The following is a 19,000-nucleotide window of genomic DNA, read 5'->3' as shown; positions in this document are numbered from 1 at the left end:
CCCCGAAGGTCACTTTCTGTAACTTTATTCATCAAGAACTCAGATTTTTCTGCGTGGAGATCTAGAGTTCTTGAGTGAGAAACCAATCCGTCCAAACACCTCATTTTATAGATGGCAAAACCAAGGCCCAGGGAGGTCAAGCGATTTGCAAAAGGGGATACAAAGTCATGGCTAGTTCATAACTAGGAGACCTATGGACATCAATCCCATCCCATCTTTTACAAATGAGGTTCTGAAGACCCCAGTAAGTGCCACCACTTCCTCACAAATTAGCAAGTGTCTGAGGCAGAATTCAAAACCAGATATTCTCTCCCTCTTTTTTTTTAAACTCTTACCTTCCATCTTAGAATCAAGACTGAATATTGGTTCTAAGGCAGAAGTGTGGTAAGGGCCAGGCAATGGGAGGCTAAAGGACCTGCCCAGGGTCACCCAGCTAGGAACTGAAAACCATATATTTTTGATTGCAAGTCTAATTAGTGTTCTGTCTCCTATACCTCACCATTAGAACCCAATCCTTGTGGCTACTAGCTCAGAGCTCTTTCCCTGACATCATCTTGAGAATGGGGAATATTGCAAGTAGGAAGAGTAGGTTTGGCTGAGCAAGGGGCAGTCTGGGGGATCCAGAGAATTATGGTCTGCCCAGCAAAGGATGAATCAGAAAGAACTGAGAGAGCTCCACCCATCTTGGCACCCCTCTTTCATCCTCAGGTTTGGCAGTTTTATTTCCTTTTTATGATGCGCTCTGTCCCTCTCCATCTGGCAAACCCTTCTGTGGCCCTCCATTGAAGTGCTCAGTTACCAGCTCTATTCTCAAATGATCTCCATATCTCAGCTCTGCAACCCAAGCCAGTTCTACTTCCCACCTGGTCTTGTCCCCAAGGGAACCTACCCTGTGTCTCCTGGACCCCCGTTTCCCCAATCTCCCCTTTCATTTCCCTCACTCGTTCCATCTGTTCAGCCTCTCTCCCCCTGGAATCCTTCACCCTCCATATCTGGACAAAGAATCCTCCAGGGCCCCGAGCTGGGCCTTTCTCCCCACTTTCCACCTGCTGGGGGCTAGGCTCTCAATATCTCAGACCCAGCTGGCAGGGCCCCTTGGGGCTGGCTCAAGTATCTAGCTAGAGGGCAGAGGGAAGGGAAGGCCCCGTGTTTCTGGAATGCTCCCGGGTCCCCCTGAAAGCTCCAGCCCAAGGCCTAGAAATGATCTCAGGGGTAGTAGGACACAGAGACCAGGAATGATGGCATCAGGATTTTTCTGAATTCTGGTCATTTGAATCATAGTATTTAGAACTAGGTAGCACAGTGGATAGAGCATTGGACTTGGAGTCAGGAAGACTCCTCTTCTTGAGTTAAAATCTGGCTTTAGACACTTAATAGCTAGGTGATCTTTAGGAAGTCACTTAATCCTGTTTGCCTCAGTTTCCTCACCTGGAAAATGAGCTAGAGAAGAAAATGGCAAACCACTCTAATATCTCTGCCAAGAAAAGCCCAAATGGGGCCACAAAGAATCAGATAACTGAAATGATTGAATGGGTCTTGACAATCCACCTAAATCCAACCCACTCATTAAAAAATTTTATGCTATTATTATTTTTTTTTACTCTTACATTCTGTCTTAGAATCAATACTATGGATTGGCTCAGAGGCAGAAGAGTGGTGTGGTCCAGACAGTAGGGCTTACATGACTGACCCAAGCTTACACAGTTGAGAAGTTTCTACTTTTTTTTTTCAATGAATAAACATTTATTCTCTTTTCCTTTCATGTCCCACCAAGCCCACCCCAGTTTTTTTGGTGGTGGAGGGGGGGGAAGGAAAAACAAAATCCTCGTAAGCACTGTGCATAGTGAAGCAAAATAAATTCCTACAGTTCAAGTCCAAAAAATAAATATGGCTCATTTTGTATCCTGAGTGAAGACTTCTCTTATCAGGCGATGGGCAGTATTCTTCATCACTGATCCTATGGAATCATGGTTGAATATTGAGTTGATCAAAATCTTTAAATCTTGCAGAGGTGTTTGCTTTTATAATGTTGTCATTTTTGAACTAGAAATTGTTCTCCTGGTTCTGCTGACTTCATTTTGTAGCACTTCATATGAGTTTTCCCAACATCCTCTGAAACTATCCATATTATCTTTTCTTATAGTGTAATAACATTCCATTAAATTTACATCCCATGATTTGTTTAGCTCATCCCCAGTAGGTGGACACATCCTTGGTTTCCAGTTTTTTTTTTAACTACTAAGAAAGCAGCAACCACACATTTTTTTAGCAAACCAAAAGAAATAAAGATATCTCTTTGGTTTCATCCGAGTATTCATGGGTCAAAGCATAGGCTCAGTTTTGTGACTTCCAGGGACTTAATTCCAAATTGCTTTGCAGAATGGCAGTACCAATTTGCTTTGCAGAATGGCAGTATCAATAGTGCATAAATGTGTTCGGTTTTCGTGCATTCCCTCCAAACATTTTATTTTCCTTTTTGTCAGCTTTGCCAAACTGATAGGTGAGAGGTGTAACTAGAGTTGATTTAATTTATGTTTAGGTACCACAGTGGATAGAGCATTGCAACAGGCGTCAGGAAGAGCTAAGTTTAAAGGCAGCCTCAGATGCTTACTACCGGTATAACCTGGGCAAATTACTTGAACTCTGCTTGTCTAAGTTTCCTCATCTGTAAAATGGGGGTAATAAAATCATCTCCCTCCCAGGGTTGTTGTGAGGATCAAAAATGTGATAATAATTTGTAAAGCATTTTGTAAACTTTATATAGCCATGTTAACTCTTTTTTTTTAACATTTATTAATAATCATTTTTAACATGGTTACATGTTTCATGCTCCTACTTTCCCCTTCACCCCCCGCACTCCCCCCACCCATGGCCGACGCACTTTTCCACTGGTTTTGTCATGTGTCCTTGATCAAGACCAATTTCCTAATTGTTGGTAGTTACATTGGTGTGGTAGTTTCGGGTCCACATCCTCAATCATGTCCGCCCCGACCCATGCTTGAAGCAGTTGCTTTTCTTATATGTTTCCTCTCCTGCAGTCCTTGCCATGTTAACTCTTAATGCTAGTTGTCCAGTGAACTTTTCTATTTTTTTCAATCCATTTGTACTTTGAAATCTGGTACTATTAGACTCTCTTCTTACTCCCCCCCCAAATCCCCTACCCATTATTTCCTTGATGTTTTTGACTTTTTGTTCTTCCTGATAAGTTTTGTAATAGTTTTTTTTTTTTTAGCTCAATAAAGCAACGCTTTGGAAGTTTGTCTGGTATGATACAGAATAAGTAAATTATTTTAGGTAGTATTATCCTTATTCTATTAACATAAACTACTAATGAACAATTAATATTTTCCCAATTATTTAGGTTTGTTATTTCCCAAAAGTTTTATAATTTTGTTCATATGGTTCCTGCATCTTACTTGGTAGATTCCCATGTATAGTTATTTCTATTTCTTCCTGCTAGATCTTGTTAATAATATACAGAAATGCAGATGATTTGAATGAATTAATTTTAGTATCCTGCAACTTTGTTAAAATTATTATCTCAATGAATTTTTAGTTGATTCCTTAGGGTTTTCTAAATAAACCACCACACAATCTGCAAAAAGAGATAATTGTAGGGGGGTTTTGCCTACATTTGCTTCTTCAATCTATATTTCTAGTCTTATTGCTAGATAGCATTTCTAGGACTGTATCAAATAGCAGTGGTGATCATGGATATTCTATATCCTTGATCCTGCTGAAATATACTCTGTTAGCTCCATTCAATGTAATTCTGATGCTTGGTATTTGATAGATATTACTTACCATTTTAAGAAAGTTCCATTTACTGCTATTTTCTTTCCCCTGCCCCAGATATGGGCATGGTATTTTTCAAAACTTTTTTTTTTTCAACATACTGATATAATTGTGGTTTTTGCCCTTCTTGTCATTGCTATGGTTTACTACATAATTTTCCTTATACTGAATTAACCTTGAATTCTCAGTTCAACTGTAACCTCTTTTCTTTTCTTTTCTTTTTCTTACTTGTGCCAATATTCATTAGGGATATATAATGGCCTATAGTTTTCTTCAATTTTTAGTGTCTATTTCTGACTTTCACTGGTTTAGATATCAAGATCATACTTTCTGTCATAGAAGGAATTTAGTAGGATCCTTTTCCTTTTTTTTAGTTTTTGCAAACAATTAATATAATATAGGAATTTGTTGTTCTTTAGATACTTGACAGAATTCACATGTAAATTCAGCTAGTTCTAAAGTTTATTTTGCTTGGGGAGTTCACTTACACCTTGTATAATTTCTTTTTTAAAGATTGGGTTACTTAAATTTTCTATTTCTTGTTCAATTAAATTGGGCATTTTACATTTCTGTTGATAGCCGTCTATTGCGCTTAAATGATCAGCTTTATTTACATATTTTAGGAAAACTATTTTCTAATAATTTCCTTGATTTCATCTTCATTTGTTATGAATTATCCTTTTGAATTTACAATTCAATTTGCATAGATAAAGCTAATTTAAAAACTGGTCATTTAATTTTCCTCTTTTTAAAAAGAGTTTTAAAATGTTGTTGGTTTTCTCATATTTTTAGTTTTAAGTCCAATATGGTCTCTTCTATTTCTCTTTTGCTGATGACACTATTTGAATTTATAGATTTTCCCTTAAGTACTACTTTGGTTACCTCCCCCAAATATCTCCTCATAGTTATTTCATTTTAATTATTTGTTCTTTGACATACAGATTGTCTTGTGTTAAATCATTTAATTTCTAGTAAATTTTAATAATTTCTTTATAGTCTTTTGTCAAATATAATTTCTATTGAATTTTAATCAGTAAAGGATATATTTAATAGCCTTTAAAATCCTTTAAAAATAATTTCTGATTTTCTATATTGCTGAGGTTTTATGAGGTGATAACATGGTTTATTTTTGTAAAGATTCCATAGACATATTAGCATACGTATTCTCCTTTCTATTCCCATAATAGCTCTATTATATCTAACATAGAAATTCTACTTATGACCTTATTTTCTTTTTTGACTTTTTTTTTGGGGGGATTGTGTGTCAGAAAAGGGTTTCATTGAGATCCCCCACTATTATAATTTGACTTTGTCCCTAGAACTTTTTTTAGCTTTTTCTTTAAGTAGTTAGATTTCATGCCATTCGATGTATATATGTAGATACTGGAAATAATTCATTGTTTATAGTACCTCTCAGAATAATATAACGTCCAAGTTTATATCTTTAATCCAATCTATTATTGACATTGTTTCCTAAGGTCTTCATTTTACAGGTGAAAAGCAAATGTGGGATTTGATCAAGTTCATGGAGGTAATAAGAAATAAACCCAGGGTATGCCCCCTAGTCCTCTGAAGCCAAATCCACCAAATCCAGTCTGTTGCTTATAAATAGTTCTTCTTGGCCCTTTATCCGGGAGTTATCTTGAGCCTTGAGGATCTTCCCTACCTCTTCTGCCTATCCTCTCTTGAAGAAGTCCGTCTGGTTAGGCTGAATGGCCCTGGTATTGATTTTGAAGTTCTCCCAGGGAGAGATAGGCACCAGTGTTCAGGCCTGGGTAGGAAGAGGAGACAGCATGAGTTTTGTCTGCTGCAGAGGGAACATCCCAGGGAAAGGGAGGGACAGGCCCAAGTCCAGAGCCTAGAAGAAGGCTCCCATCCAGGACCGATTCAGGTCTTGAGTCCAAGGAATTCTGGGATGCTGAGAAACAGGGGTCACAAGATGGTATAGTAGCTGTGTGCTCTTCAGGGGGCAAAGTCTCCTTCTGGGCCTCCTTTCCTGGGAAAGAGATGCTCTGGGGTCCCGGATTATTCCCAGGGCCCTGGAAGAGCCTGGGAGAGAAGAGGATCATGTCTTCTCCAGGGGGGAATGTGCAGTATGAGTCATCCTCAGGGCCACCGGGGTGCAGCTGGGGCATTAGGGAGCCCCGATCCCCTTCCTCTTTGTTCTCCTCTTCTTCCTCATTGAAAGGCTCATAGGTGAAATATACCTGGCAGGACTCAACCTCCAGAGCATCAGGAAGGTGGAAGAAAAAGTAACCCTGGTTGGTGAAGCAGCTGGAGAGGGAATGACCACTGGTCTCTGGGGATCTATAGGCTGGAACCAGTTCCTTGGAAAGCAACAAGCCCAGGTTTGGGTCTTCCTTCTGCATCACCTCCAGTGGAGAGATTTCTGGGGCCAAAATGCTGATGGAGAAGGAGTCCGTAGGAAAAGGAGAAGAAAGCCACTTCTGCCAGAGGGGAGAAAAGAACATAAAACACGTCATTCCTCAAAGGGCTTCAAGTCCCACTTGAGACACTTAGTTACTAGCTATGTGAGCAAGTCTAGGATTCTCTCCCCTATTCCCAGGGCCCAGTTCGTCGCTGGAGCTTTGTGCTTCTGGTTAGTGAGAATTTAGCATGTATCTAGTGAGTCCCAGACTCACCACACGGCACTCTCTAGCCATATTCCTAGCATGGTGCCAGCTGTTGTATGCACACAACATGGCAGAAGAACTATACAGCGGGCACAGAGTTGAAGAGAAGAAGAGTAGAATAGCCCTTGTGAGAAAGGTCTTAACCAAGTCACCCTTCACACTTTGGACTGCCACCATGCCCTCAAGTAGAGTACCGATCCCTACTGCCACCCTGCCCCTTTACAAGCACCTGCACCCGCATGCAACTATACCTGGAAATCTCCTCCATGCTCTGTGCTCAGTGAGGAAAAGAATTTGGAAGGATCTGGAGTGTGACATTTTAGAATCTTCTTCAGCCTGCCGGGAAGAAAGCGAGGATGAGAGAGGATGGACAAAGATGTAGGATGTCTCTAACCCTGTGCATACCCTCCCTTCTTCCTGGAGTTCTTTTTAAAAAAGTAGCAGACAATTGTCATCAGGACTAAGAGGAGAAACTCATGTCTATGCATGTACATGGACACACAGAGCCATGCCCATGAACATGCAAATATAATAAATGCACACAGTGAGATACACAAGTGCATGTCAATGCATAAAAACACACATGCGTGATGTCTGCAAACATGGTACCCACATAGCAGTCCCCTATCCTTCAACATCTATAAACACACACAAATGCAAATAAAAGCATGGGAACAATTCACCTGCCCACAAACACTGGCACAAGCATAATGCCTACAAGCGTTTGTGTAGATATGGGCATCCATGGATATGTGTAGAATTCTATGCATATATGTACATGTGTGTGCACATGCCCTGAGTGTAAGAGAATCAGGGACTCCCTCTGAACACCTGGCTCCCATTCTTCTTCCCACAACCTTTTCTCCAAGATCTCAAGCCCAGATCCTCCACCCACCCATGGGCCAAATGAAGGGAAAGGGTAGACTCTTCTCTACTCTTAATCAGAGACAACCAGGAGCTTTCCAGGGAAAAGGAAGAGGGAAGGGGTGGGGCTGCCTAGTGATGGCACAGAGTGAGGGACAGAAGAATCTAGGCAGGAAGGTAGGGCAGAATCTCTTACCATTTCTGGGGGTACCACTTATACACCACTAGGAACACGAGGAAGATGGCCACAGTGCCACAAAGACCCATAATCAAATGGAGCAGCCAGTGATTGAAGGTAGACTCTGAGAAAAGGAGAAAAAAAGGAATTAGCAAAATGGAAGTAAGTCAAATATCAGGACACATAATGTGGAGAAGGTCCAATGCCACCCAGACCCCATATAGATGTATCTAGGACTTTATAAGATCAATAGGATACATTTTACTACTGCATTTTATAAATAAGGAAATTGAAGCTTAGGGAGTTTAAGTAAGCTGTCCAAGGTCTCACTAACTCGTCAGCGAGTGACAGAACCAAGATCAGAATTGAGTTAGGTCTTTCAGCTCCAAACCAAGTGAATGAATTTCCTCTGTAGTTCCAATTTAGACAGAATGCCTTCCTCATTGTGATCCTGTAAGCAGCTAAAAATTATCTCCATTTTACAGAAGGGAAAACTGAGGCTCATACAGATGAATTGGCTTGCTCATGTCACTCTCCAAGAGCAAGGACTGTCTTTTCTTGTATCTCAAGAACTTGGCATGGTATTTCATATGTAGTAGGCACTTCATAAGGATTATTGACTGATTCATACAGCTAAAAAATAGTAGCAGAGCTTTAGGGAGGCTCACATGAACAGACTCAGGAAACTGGAAGCACTGTCAGGGCAAAGATTATTTCATTTTTTAAAACCCTCACCTTCCATCTTGGAATCAATACTGTGTAGTGGTTCCAAGGCAAAAGAGCAGTAAGGACTAGGCAATGGGGGTTAAGTGACTTGCCCAGGGCCACCCAGCTAGGAAGTATCTGAGGCCAAATTTGAACCCAGGACCTCCTATTTCTGAGCCTGGCTCTCAGTCCACTTAGCCACCTAGCTGCTCCCTATTCCATTTTTCATTGTGGTATTCCCTGCACTAAAGGCTCCCAGTGCTCTCTGCACCATGTTATGAGAACTAGAATTCTGCTAGATACCAGGACAGATTCTTCACAGAAAATGTTGGTGGTAGGGAGGGAAATGGAGAAGAGGTGATCAGAGGAGGCAGATGGAAAAGACCTCTGATCTCTATCACTGAAGGGAATATGAACACAGGAGTATCCCCAGTGCCCACTATCACAGTTCTTGGCACATAGTAGGTGCTTGATAATTTTTTTAGCCCCTTACCTTCTGTCTTAGAATCAATACTGTGCATTGCTTCCAAGGCAGAAGAGTGGTACAGGCTAGGCAATGGAGGTTAAGTGACTTGCCCAGGGTCCCACATATTCGAACCCAGGACTTCCCATCTCCAGATCTGGCTCTCAATCCACTGAGCCACCTCTCGGCCCCCCAAATGATGTTTTCCTTAGACACCTTGTGGTTTTGTCCGGAAGACCAGGGTCTGGCTCCAGGGGCTCCAGACTGCTGCAGATGCCCTCCTTTCAGGCTTGCCTCGGACCTGGAATTCATACTCCGTGTCAGGAGAGAGCTTTTCAATGCAGACCCACCTCTGATCTTGCTTTATGGACAACACGGTGGCTTCCTGCAAATGACCAATGAATTTATTAAGTAGCTGCCCATGTGCCCAGAACAGTGCTCAACTAGGCACCGGGAATACAAAGAGCAGGAACAAATGCCATATAAAGCAATCATCAATCTAAGAAGTTTATGTTCTATGAAAGAGACAATTTGTTCATGTAGATGTATACAAATCTATATACAAACTGAACAATGAAACAAGATGCCTTCATTAACAATAATAATTCTTATATATTACTTTGTAGCTTATACTGTATTTTGGAACTGACAGATGATTTCATTCTCATAGAGAACTCTAGGTAAGGAAGCTCCATTCATCTAGTACAGTTGGGTATTTTCTCAGTCAATTGTAGTGCTCAGAGAGTTGGCTAGGTGTTTAGGAGATGAAGGGATATGTCCAGGGACTCACAGCCAGTATGTGCCCACATCTAGATTCGAACCCAGGTCTTCATCTCTCCAACTACTCAAGGCCAGGTCTCTCAACTATGCCAATCAAGGTTGGCATCCACTCTGAAACTTCTGGTCTTAGAGAGTTGCTTGGGCATTGAAAAGTGGGACCTGAGTTCAGGTCTTCTTGACTAGACATTCTGCCAATTTGCCTCTGCTGTGATTACCCTTCCATCCATCGGTCCACCTTTAATCTATGTTCTTAGCCTTTTTGTATGTGTCCTGGAAACCTTGGGTGAAGTCTGGTGAAGCCTATCGACTTCCCAGAATCACGTTCTTACATGTATAGGCTTCCAAAGAACACCGATGATCTAGAAATAGCTCTCCAAATTCTTTTTGTAAAAAGTCCATGGGTTCTATATTAAGAACTTTTGCTTTAAACTGTCCATCACCACAAGAGGGCTAAGGAGCCTGAAGAAGGGTCCTGAACAGAAGTAGGAAAAGGAGGAGTGGGAGTAATTCCCATAATAACAGCCCAAAGCAGAACACTCATCTCTTTAATCCTGGTTCTCCTAAAGTAGCCTGCATTCTAGAGAAGTTCTTTACCTTCTTTTGGTGTCCTGGACCTTTCAGCTAGTCAAGTCAATAAAGTCTATTAATCCCTTTCTCAGAATGATAGTTTCAAGTGCATAAAAAATAGGATTACAAAGGAAAACAATTCCATTGATATAAGAACTATTTTCTACCATTCAGGTTCCCAGGCTCTTTGAAAATTCTCCATGGACCACTTGGATCATGGGATAAGAACTCCTAGACTTGATTTTTTTTGAGGATTTTCCCTTCCAGCTCTGACATGACTGCAATAAACTGAGGTGGGATTAGGCTACACAGAGGGTTAGGCAAGTATAGACTTTACCCCAAAATGTCCTGGCTTCTGAAAGGCTGGGTAATAAGAGTGAGGGGAGAAGAGTTGGGAGCAGCCTCAAAGGATTAAGGAGGACAGAGCTATGGAGCCCAGAGCCTCAATACTCACCTCCCAGGGTTTTCCCTGAATCCGATATCTAGCCTCAAACACCAGGTATTTGTTCAGGTAATGGGAGCATACAGGAACTCCCCAGGACACGTTGTAGGTGTGTTCTTCTTGCTGGTTTAGAGAGAGGTCACTGAGGGCCATCAGTCGAACTGAAGGAGAAAGAGACAGGAAAAGTTGGTGGTGCTGGGAGGAAACTTCTCAAGTAAAGCTCAGCTAATCCCTCTTGCTTTTTGTCCATCCCATTCCATCTGCTTTGTCTGGACAACTGCCCCCATCATCTAGGTGCTCTGGCCTCTGTCATGGCCAAAGTTTAAGTACGTAATTCAGATGAGAAAAACTAACTTAGGGGGAAGCTGGGTAGCTCAGTTGATTGAGAGCCAGGCCTAGAGATGGGAGGTCCTAGGTTCAAATCTAGCCTCAGACATTTCCTAGCTGTGTGACCCTGGGCAAGTCACTTAGCTCCCATTGCCTACCCTTACCACTCTTCTGCCTTGGAGCCAATACACAGTATTGACTCCAAGATGGAAGGTAAGGGTTTTAAATTTTTTTAAAAAATGACGACAGAGAGGCATTGGCTAAGACAGTCCAAGAATCCTAGAACCTCAGAAATGGGAAGACCCTTCGAACCACATTTAATTCCTAGGCCAGGAGGATGAGTTTAAGGATCAAAAAGGAGCATGAAGAGAAGGACACAGAACCAATGCAGAGTACAAAGCCTAGACCTTGCCTGTCATTGATATCATGACTTCTACATGAGTTCTTCCTACTGGTCAGATACAGGAGGAATTGACTTTCTTTCTCTCTCTCTCTCTTTCCCTTTCCCTCTCCCTCTCCCTCTTCCTCCCTCCCTCCCTCTCTCTCCCTTCCTCTCTCTCTCTCTCTCTCTCTCTCTCTCTCTCTCTCTCTCTCTCTCTCTCTCTCTCTCTCTCTCCCTCTCTCTCCTTCCTCCCTCTCTTCTATTCTTCCTTCTTTTCTTTGGATCTGTTTATCTATCTGTTCCTTTTCCTCTCCATTCATGAATTCAATTCCACCTTTGTTAGCTCTTGGCCTCTGTAGAGGGGCCACCCACGTCTCGGTTTCACTGGGAAGTTACTGAGGATGAAGAAATCTCTTCGGCTACACTTGGCAAGATAGAAGATTTTCCATTCCTTTTAAAACTAATGAAAAAGACTCATTTGTGGGGCATTCTACAGAATCACTTCTCTATTTGTTTCTTGGAGGCAGAGGCTGTTGATGCCTTTCATCCCGGCCCCTCCCTAGCCTTGCAGTCTGATATTNTCTCTGTCTCTGTCTCTCTCTCCCTCTCTCTCTCTCTCTCTCTCTCTGTCTCTCTGTGTCTCTCTCTCCAACTCTCCCTCTCTTCCTCTTTTTCTCTCCTTCTCTCTCCCTCTCTCCCTCTCTCCCTCTCTCTCTCTTCTTCTTTTTCTCTCTTTCTCTCTCCCTCTCTCCCTGCCCATCTCTGAGTGTTTCTCTTTGTATCTGTCTCTGTCTTTGTCTCTCTGTCTCTCTTTCTCTCTCTCCCCTCCCATTCTCCATTTTATATGTGAAATAACTGAAGTCCAATGAAGGAAATGATTTTCCTGAGGTCACACAACTTAGGAGTGACATTTTTTAAAATTAGAACTCAAGCCCTTTGATATCTAGCTCCTGGTTTTTACTCTTGCTTCTTAGTTTCTTTAATGTGTGGTTTCTTGGGGAGCAGGTCCTGGGGAGGAGGAGTATGATTTAAGACCCCTATTCAAAAGAAGGAAAAAAAAGTTGAGCCCATAATCTCCCACCCTAACTTTGATCCCTCAACCCAGGGTCCCTTCACTCACTCCTCTGAAAGGGATTGAATTCCTCTTCCATGACCAACCTCTGTTCTCCCATTAGACAGCTCACTGTCATGACCATGATATCAGCAAAGGTCAGAGATTGACTCTGGAAGGAAAAGAGATCGGAGCTGCAATGGGTGGTCCTAAAGTCAGGTCCAAAAAGGAAAGGATTGGGGGAAAGTGGACCCGCATCATCAATAATAAACAACCAAAGCTCTGTATAGACTCCCCCTCTCCGTACATTGTATTCATAGGTTCTGGGGATCGTGGCTATAGTGTCTCAATGGACCTTCAGCCATTTGACATGCTATTCCCATTATGGTTGCCTAATATCGAGAGATTATTGCATATATGGGAATAGGAGGAGGTCTAGAAGGTTGGGATGTTAGAAACCACCAGAGGTTTAAGACTAGAAAGCTAGAAGTGATTAAAATTAATTTAATCAAAAAATAAAAATAAAATAAGATTAAAAAGTAACTTAATCTAAGCCCTTCCTTTTATGAACGAGGCAGCTGAAGCTCAGAGATGCTGGGTCTTTCTTATGTTCACATAAATAGTAAGTGGAAGAGCCCAGATCTGAAGACAGGTCCGCTTGCTGTCGATCTGGATATAGAAAGAATCTGCCTCTTGCCCAGAGACTTTCTCTCCCCTCACCCTCTCTTCCATCTCATCCCTTAATGGGTTCGAGCCACTCACATGGATTTCTCCTAAGATCAAGTTACAGGTCCAGAATGCTGACCCCACCTGGAGAAGTTCACAGCTTCGGTTCTCTGTCCTGCCAAGGAAAATATTTTTGAAATCTTGTTTTATGGAGTCAGAAATAGAAGCATTTGGGGGAGGGATTGGTCCATTCTGTCTATGTCTTGTTTATTCACAGTTGTTAGCGTGTTGACTCCCCTCATTAAACTGTGAACTCCTCGAGGGCAGAATTTGAAAGAAGCCAAGAAAGCTGGGACGTGGAAGGAAAGAATTACAGCCATGGGATGGGGTGGGAGGTGGGGGAGAGCCAGTGAAAATTCTCAAGATAGGAAGATGGAGTATGTTGTAAGCAGAACAGCAAGCAGGCCAGGGTCACTGAGTCACAGAGTAAACAGGAGGAAAGAGTGGTTTAAGGTATAAAAAGATGAGAGGGATTTGGTTTTGAAGGGCTTTGAAAGCCAAATAGGATTTGAGGTTGGATTCAGGAGGTTAGAGGGAGCCACCAGAATTTCTTAAAATGGGATATGGTATATACAAATGGAGACTCTGGCCTCTTCCACTTGGGAAGCCCCAACCTGGCCAGTCTACTCTTCATCGTACCATGTGTAGAATAAAGCTGAATGAGCCTCATTATATGGTTTCTTTATCACCTTCAGTTCTAGCTTAGCTGACAGTGGGCAAGAGAGGAAAAGCAGTCCTGAAAATAGCTCATTGTGAATAGAAGGGCCAGCAGGGAAAGCACATGGGAGACAGAAGAAGCATTAATGGCTGCCAGTTCTTACCGAGACTTGGACTTGGCATAGATCCGACACTGCTCAAAACTCTGGGTAGGCTCTGGGCTCCAGGTGCAGGAGATATTGGCTCTTGAGTTATAGAAGCAAGAGAGCTGAGAAGAGTCTGGAAGAAATCCAGTCGCCAACGAAGGCTTAAAATCATCCTAGCAGAATCCTTTAGCCTTTACCACCTACTTATTCCCATCATCAGTCCTTCCCTTTGGGGCATGGATTTATTTTTTTCCTTTCTCAATGCAAATAACTCTACACTCAAAGGGGTAGGAGTCATTATCCCCATTTGAGAGGTGAAAAAATTGAGTTCCAGAACTGACTCTGTGACTTGCTCAAGGTCACATAGTTAATATGTGGCTCAGAGCAAAACTAGAACCCAGGCTTCCTTACTGCCCTTTCTGGATTCTTTCTCTTAATCAAAGCTGTAGAGGATTTTAAGGGACATCTGCACTAGAATTTTTCACAGTTCACAGGGTATGGAGTTAGAGAGGACCTTTAGAGATTATCTGTTTTAACCCTCTCAATTTTCAACAAAGGAAACTGAAACTCAGAGAAATCTGCTATGGAGTAATTTAAATTTAAACTATAGAGTGAGTGAATTTTAAATTTTATGGAATAAATTTAAAAAATAATTCCTAAGGTTATAAAAATGGCAAATGGTAGAACTAAGATCTGAATCCAAGTTCTCTCACTCCAAATTCAACACTTTTCCCACTGGCCCACATTGGATTTAGTCATTCTAGAAGAGTGTTAAGTAGTCTTCTCATCTGTATCCTCTGGTCTTCTCTACTCTTGTCCTAACCTAGTGTCAACTCCTCAATCTATTAAGAAGACTTCTAGCTGGGGCAGCAAGATAGCTCAGTGGAAAGAGAGCAAGGACTAAAAACAGGAAGTCCTGGGTTCAGATTTGGCCTTAGATACTTCCTTAACTGAGTGATCCTGGGCAAGTCACTCCCCCCCCCCATTGTCTAGCTCTTACCAATACATAATAATGATGCTAAGATGCAAGGTAATGGCTTAAAATTAATTAATTGATTAATTGATTGATTAATTGATTAATTGATTGATTAAGACTCCAGGGTATATAGGATGGTCCATAACCCTCAAAATTCACACCCTGGACTTTTTCTTAGAATACTCTCAAAACACACACACACATACACACAAGCTGGATGCTGAGTTAAGTTCTGGAGTATAGGGCTGGAGGTGGGTTCTCCCTCCCTGGATCTGGGCAGATGTATAATGGAATCAGTGAACTGAAGCAGACATGGAAGACCATCTAGGTCCTCCTTCTCATTTGTGCCCAAGAGAGATTCTGAGAGGTGTCTGAGATCACAGAGGTATTAAAGGGAAATCCTGGTTTTCAAATCAAGTTTAATGCTATGCACACTTCACTAGTTCTCCAGCTACATGATTTCCTTACCTTTCAAGGCTCCTTGGATCAAAGGAAGAGCAAAGAGGAGGAGGAAGAGAGGTAGGTACCATGGAAGAAGAGAATAGGTGGTCATACCCACAGGGTGAAGTTGAGTATGAGGCCCCTAGAAAAGAGAATGGAAGACATAATGTCCCCAATATATTATCACCCCCATAACTATTATTACTGTCATAATCTTCAATATCATTATCACTATCAGGAGCATTGTCACTTCCATTATCTTCACTATCATCATCATCAAAACTGATAGCACTCATGCCTCCATCATCACCCCCTTCCTGTGTGACTCTGGTTCATGGCTTCCTTTCAATCCTCCATGGGTGACCTACCTACCATTTGGGGAGGGGGTCTTCCTCTAGTTCCCTCTGCATAACAAAGATATCAAGTGAGCGTGTAGCTTTCCATCCTTTATTCTCAATAAATGGTGTCTTCTCTCTTTTGGGAAATCATCCAATGATTTGAGTGGTCCCAACCTTCTTTTCTAAGTGATGATTCTGCTTTGTGATATAATGATTCTTCGGAAGATGCCTCATGGCTATAAGCCAATGAATACCACAATATCTAAAGTATTCAGGTTGCGGATCACCATGATGGAATGGAGAGGTGCATAGTAGGCATAAAAAGGCAATGATATATTATATGCTATTTTTGAGTGCTCTCTCCACAAGTTATCCTATTCACATGTTGTATCTTCCCTATTGCTTTGAAATAGAATGTAAATTCCTTAAGAGGAGGAACTGAAGTTCTCCCCTTTGATTTTAACTCATATTCCCAGCACTTTAAAAAAAAGTATTTTGTAATTAGTGGTGGGGCAGCCTGAAATCAGGAAGACCTGAGTTCAAATTTGACCTCAGACATTAATTAACACTTAACTCTCTTTGCCTCAGTTTCCTCATCTTTCAAATTTTGGAGAAGGAAATGACAAACCACCTTGGTATCTCTGCCAAGAAAACCCCAAATGGGGTCATGAAGAGTAAGACATGACTGAAAAAAACTGAACAACAGTAACATATAGTATGTTCTCAATAAATATTTGCTGAATTGAATTAGAGTGTTAATCCACATTTTATAAATAAAGGTTTAGAGATGTAAATTAAGTTGCCTAGAACCACAGGGCTAATAATAAATCATTAATATTTATATAGTCTCTTAGGGTCTGCAAAGTGCTTTACAAATATCGATCACATTATGTGCTCACATCAATCTTGGGAAGTAGTTTCTGTTCTTATCCCCATTTTATAGATGAGGAAGCTGAGGCATAGAGAGGTTAAATGACTTATCCAGGATTATATAGCTAGTCAGTGTCAAAGGGCAGATTTGAACTCAAGACTTCCAGACTCTGTGGTCAACATTCTGTGTATCACCTAACTAGCTATTAAATAATAATAATGATGTTGGGTCCGACATTCAAAGCTAGAGTCTCTGATTTTAAGCCTAGGATTCTTGCCATTATTACATACTGCTCTTTAGGATCTTCAACTTTTGAATCAGTAGATGTTATTGATCACCCTCTTATGTTCAGAGAGGAAAACTGAGGCTAGGAAGAGGGTAGATGATTTCAGTAAGTAACAGAGCCAGGATTCAAAGTCAGGTCCTCTGACTCTAAATCCTATGCTCAGATATTGGATCTCGCTGCCTCTTTGAACGTACTCAAAGGAATGAAGTAGGAATGATGGGAAAGAGGCAGTAGGGTTGACCATTTGCCTCCAGCCTCTCCAATCATGCTTAAGCCATGTAAAGTTGGAGCAAGGAAAAGAATGGGAAAAGTGGCTTGGGAGATTTTGTTTAGCTAAGAGGGCACTTAGGTGATGCGGCAGATAGAGTACTGGGTTTGGAATTGGGAAGACTCATCTTCAGTTCAAATCCAGCCTCAAACCCTTACTCATTGTGTGGCCCTAGATAAGTCACTTAACCCTGTTTGCCTCAGTTCCTCATTTGTAAAATGTACTGGAGAAGGAAATGGTGAACTATGCCAGGGTCTTTGCCAAGAAAACTCCAAACAGGATCACGAAGAGTCACACGTGACTGAAAAATGATTGACTGACTGAATCGACTAAGAACAAAGATCCCAGCAGTTACCATCTGGTAAGGGGGTTGCATAAGTAGGTCCCTTGCAGCAGATTCAAGTCCTCTCAAGTTTTATTCCTGATTCAGCTACCAATGGGGGAGGAGGTCTTGGATCAGGCCAGCTGTTCATCTGTACTGTAGTCTTCTTCTCTGAAAAAGGAGAGACAAGAGGACTCAGGTCTACAGTAAACTCATTCCAAAGGGGTTGTAAGCGCTTCAGCTCAGGGACTCCTTTCAGACATGCAAATTGCAAATCATCCATGCCTTCTAGGTAAGACTTTTGTGATCCCTAAAGAACTGGGAAAGTGTGAGCTATTATTGTAATTATGGGCATCACTATAATAAATCATCACTAGCATTATCACCACTGCAGTACCATGCATATATTAGGGCCCCTAAGGTTTCCACAAGGGAAGTTCTTTGTAAGTATTAAAATAAACACTAGAGAAAGAAAGGGGAATTATTTACTTATTATTACTACACCATCATCATCACCATCACCATAACTATTTTTCCCATCATCCATAACTATCATCATCAAAATCAACATTGGGTAATCTTCCCTGTTGTCATTATTAGCTAGGAGGGACAGCTAGTGGGACCAAATCTGGCCTCAGACACTTCCTAACTGTATGATCTTGGGCAAGTCACTTAGTTCCAATTGCCTCGCTTTTGCTGCTCTTCTGTCTTAGAATTGAAAGTAAGAGTTATAAGAAAAAAGAAACTGAACCCCAGAAATCTGGATTAACTATCGGCAAAAGCAGATTCCTTAGCATGCTCCTTAATCTCTTTACTTTGAGTTTGATCTTCTGTCTTTGATTCTCAATTATCAGACCCCCATCTTACTTGTATGCCTCTCCCAAGAGGTGGAGAGAATTCCCCAATGAGGCCTCCATGAAGAGTCTACAACTTGTAATGCATGAAAGAAATGGCAGGAGATATGAAATCAGGTAGATTTATGCCTGGAAAAGAGGGAGAGTAAAAAAATGAAATAATAAGAATTATTATTAATAATAATAATCAACTCCCCTTTACTCAGTGCATGCTTTAAAGTTCACAAAATACTTTCCTGGCAGTAACCCTAAACTTCAGGCAATACAGTCATTATTAACCCAGGTTTGTAGAGGAGGAAGCTGAGACTCAGAGAGAGGCAGTGCAGTTCAAGGGGAAGATTGCTGTATTTCAAGTCGAGGAAAATGAGTTCAAATCCCATCTTTGCCATTTTAGCATCCAAGATCACCTTCTGTGGGGGCTTAACTGTATGAATATAATGTTGTAGTTCTAGAGCTAGAAGGGACCTTAGAAGTCATCTAATCCAACTCCCTCCCTCCCCATTTTATGGTTGAGAAAACCAGAGTCCACAGATAATTAATTATAGGATCCTAGATCTAGAGCTGGAAGGGATCTCAGAGGACATCTTGTCCAGTCCCTACTTTATTGCAAGGCCCTGGTATATGAAAAGATTTCCCCTAAGTCACATAGATAGAAAACAGCAGAGTCCAGGTTTGGACTCAGGTCCCTGAACTCCAGATTCAGCATACTATCCATTTTTCATTGCCTCTCTTTGAAATGAAGGACTTGGACTAGATGGCCTCTAAGGTCCCTTCCAGCCAATGAAATTATGTTTCTAAGATGCCCCAGGTCGCATATTGAATAAGTTGCACAACTGGTCCAGTAATCCCAGTGTTCTAAGTCTAATGTTCTTACCTCTCTCTATTCCTATGCAGTCTAATTTGAGTTATTAGTTTCTCCCACATCCCA

The 19,000-nt window shown here is 41.5% G+C and overlaps 1 protein-coding gene across 1 annotated transcript; it reads right to left on the bottom strand.

Annotated features, from left to right (window-relative positions):
* Window positions 1-4,900: 4,900 nt before the first annotated feature.
* On the bottom strand, window positions 4,901-17,272 carry IL2RB (interleukin 2 receptor subunit beta). Its single transcript, XM_044678330.1, has 10 exons — window positions 17,252-17,272; window positions 15,161-15,275; window positions 13,735-13,849; window positions 12,950-13,028; window positions 12,257-12,359; window positions 10,440-10,588; window positions 8,853-9,023; window positions 7,489-7,592; window positions 6,680-6,764; window positions 4,901-6,242 (listed from the first exon to the last, which is right to left on the bottom strand). Exons 1-10 carry the CDS (start codon window positions 17,270-17,272, stop codon window positions 5,499-5,501), a joined length of 1,686 nt encoding a protein of 561 aa, XP_044534265.1. The 3' UTR covers window positions 4,901-5,498.
* Between the last annotated feature and the right edge of the window lie 1,728 nt (window positions 17,273-19,000).

The sequence above is a fragment of the Gracilinanus agilis genome, chromosome 5 (genome assembly GCF_016433145.1).
Source record: "Gracilinanus agilis isolate LMUSP501 chromosome 5, AgileGrace, whole genome shotgun sequence".
NCBI lineage: Eukaryota > Metazoa > Chordata > Mammalia > Didelphimorphia > Didelphidae > Gracilinanus > Gracilinanus agilis.
The sequence above is the reverse complement of the archived record's forward strand: the minus strand, read 5'-3'. Positions and strand labels throughout refer to the sequence as shown.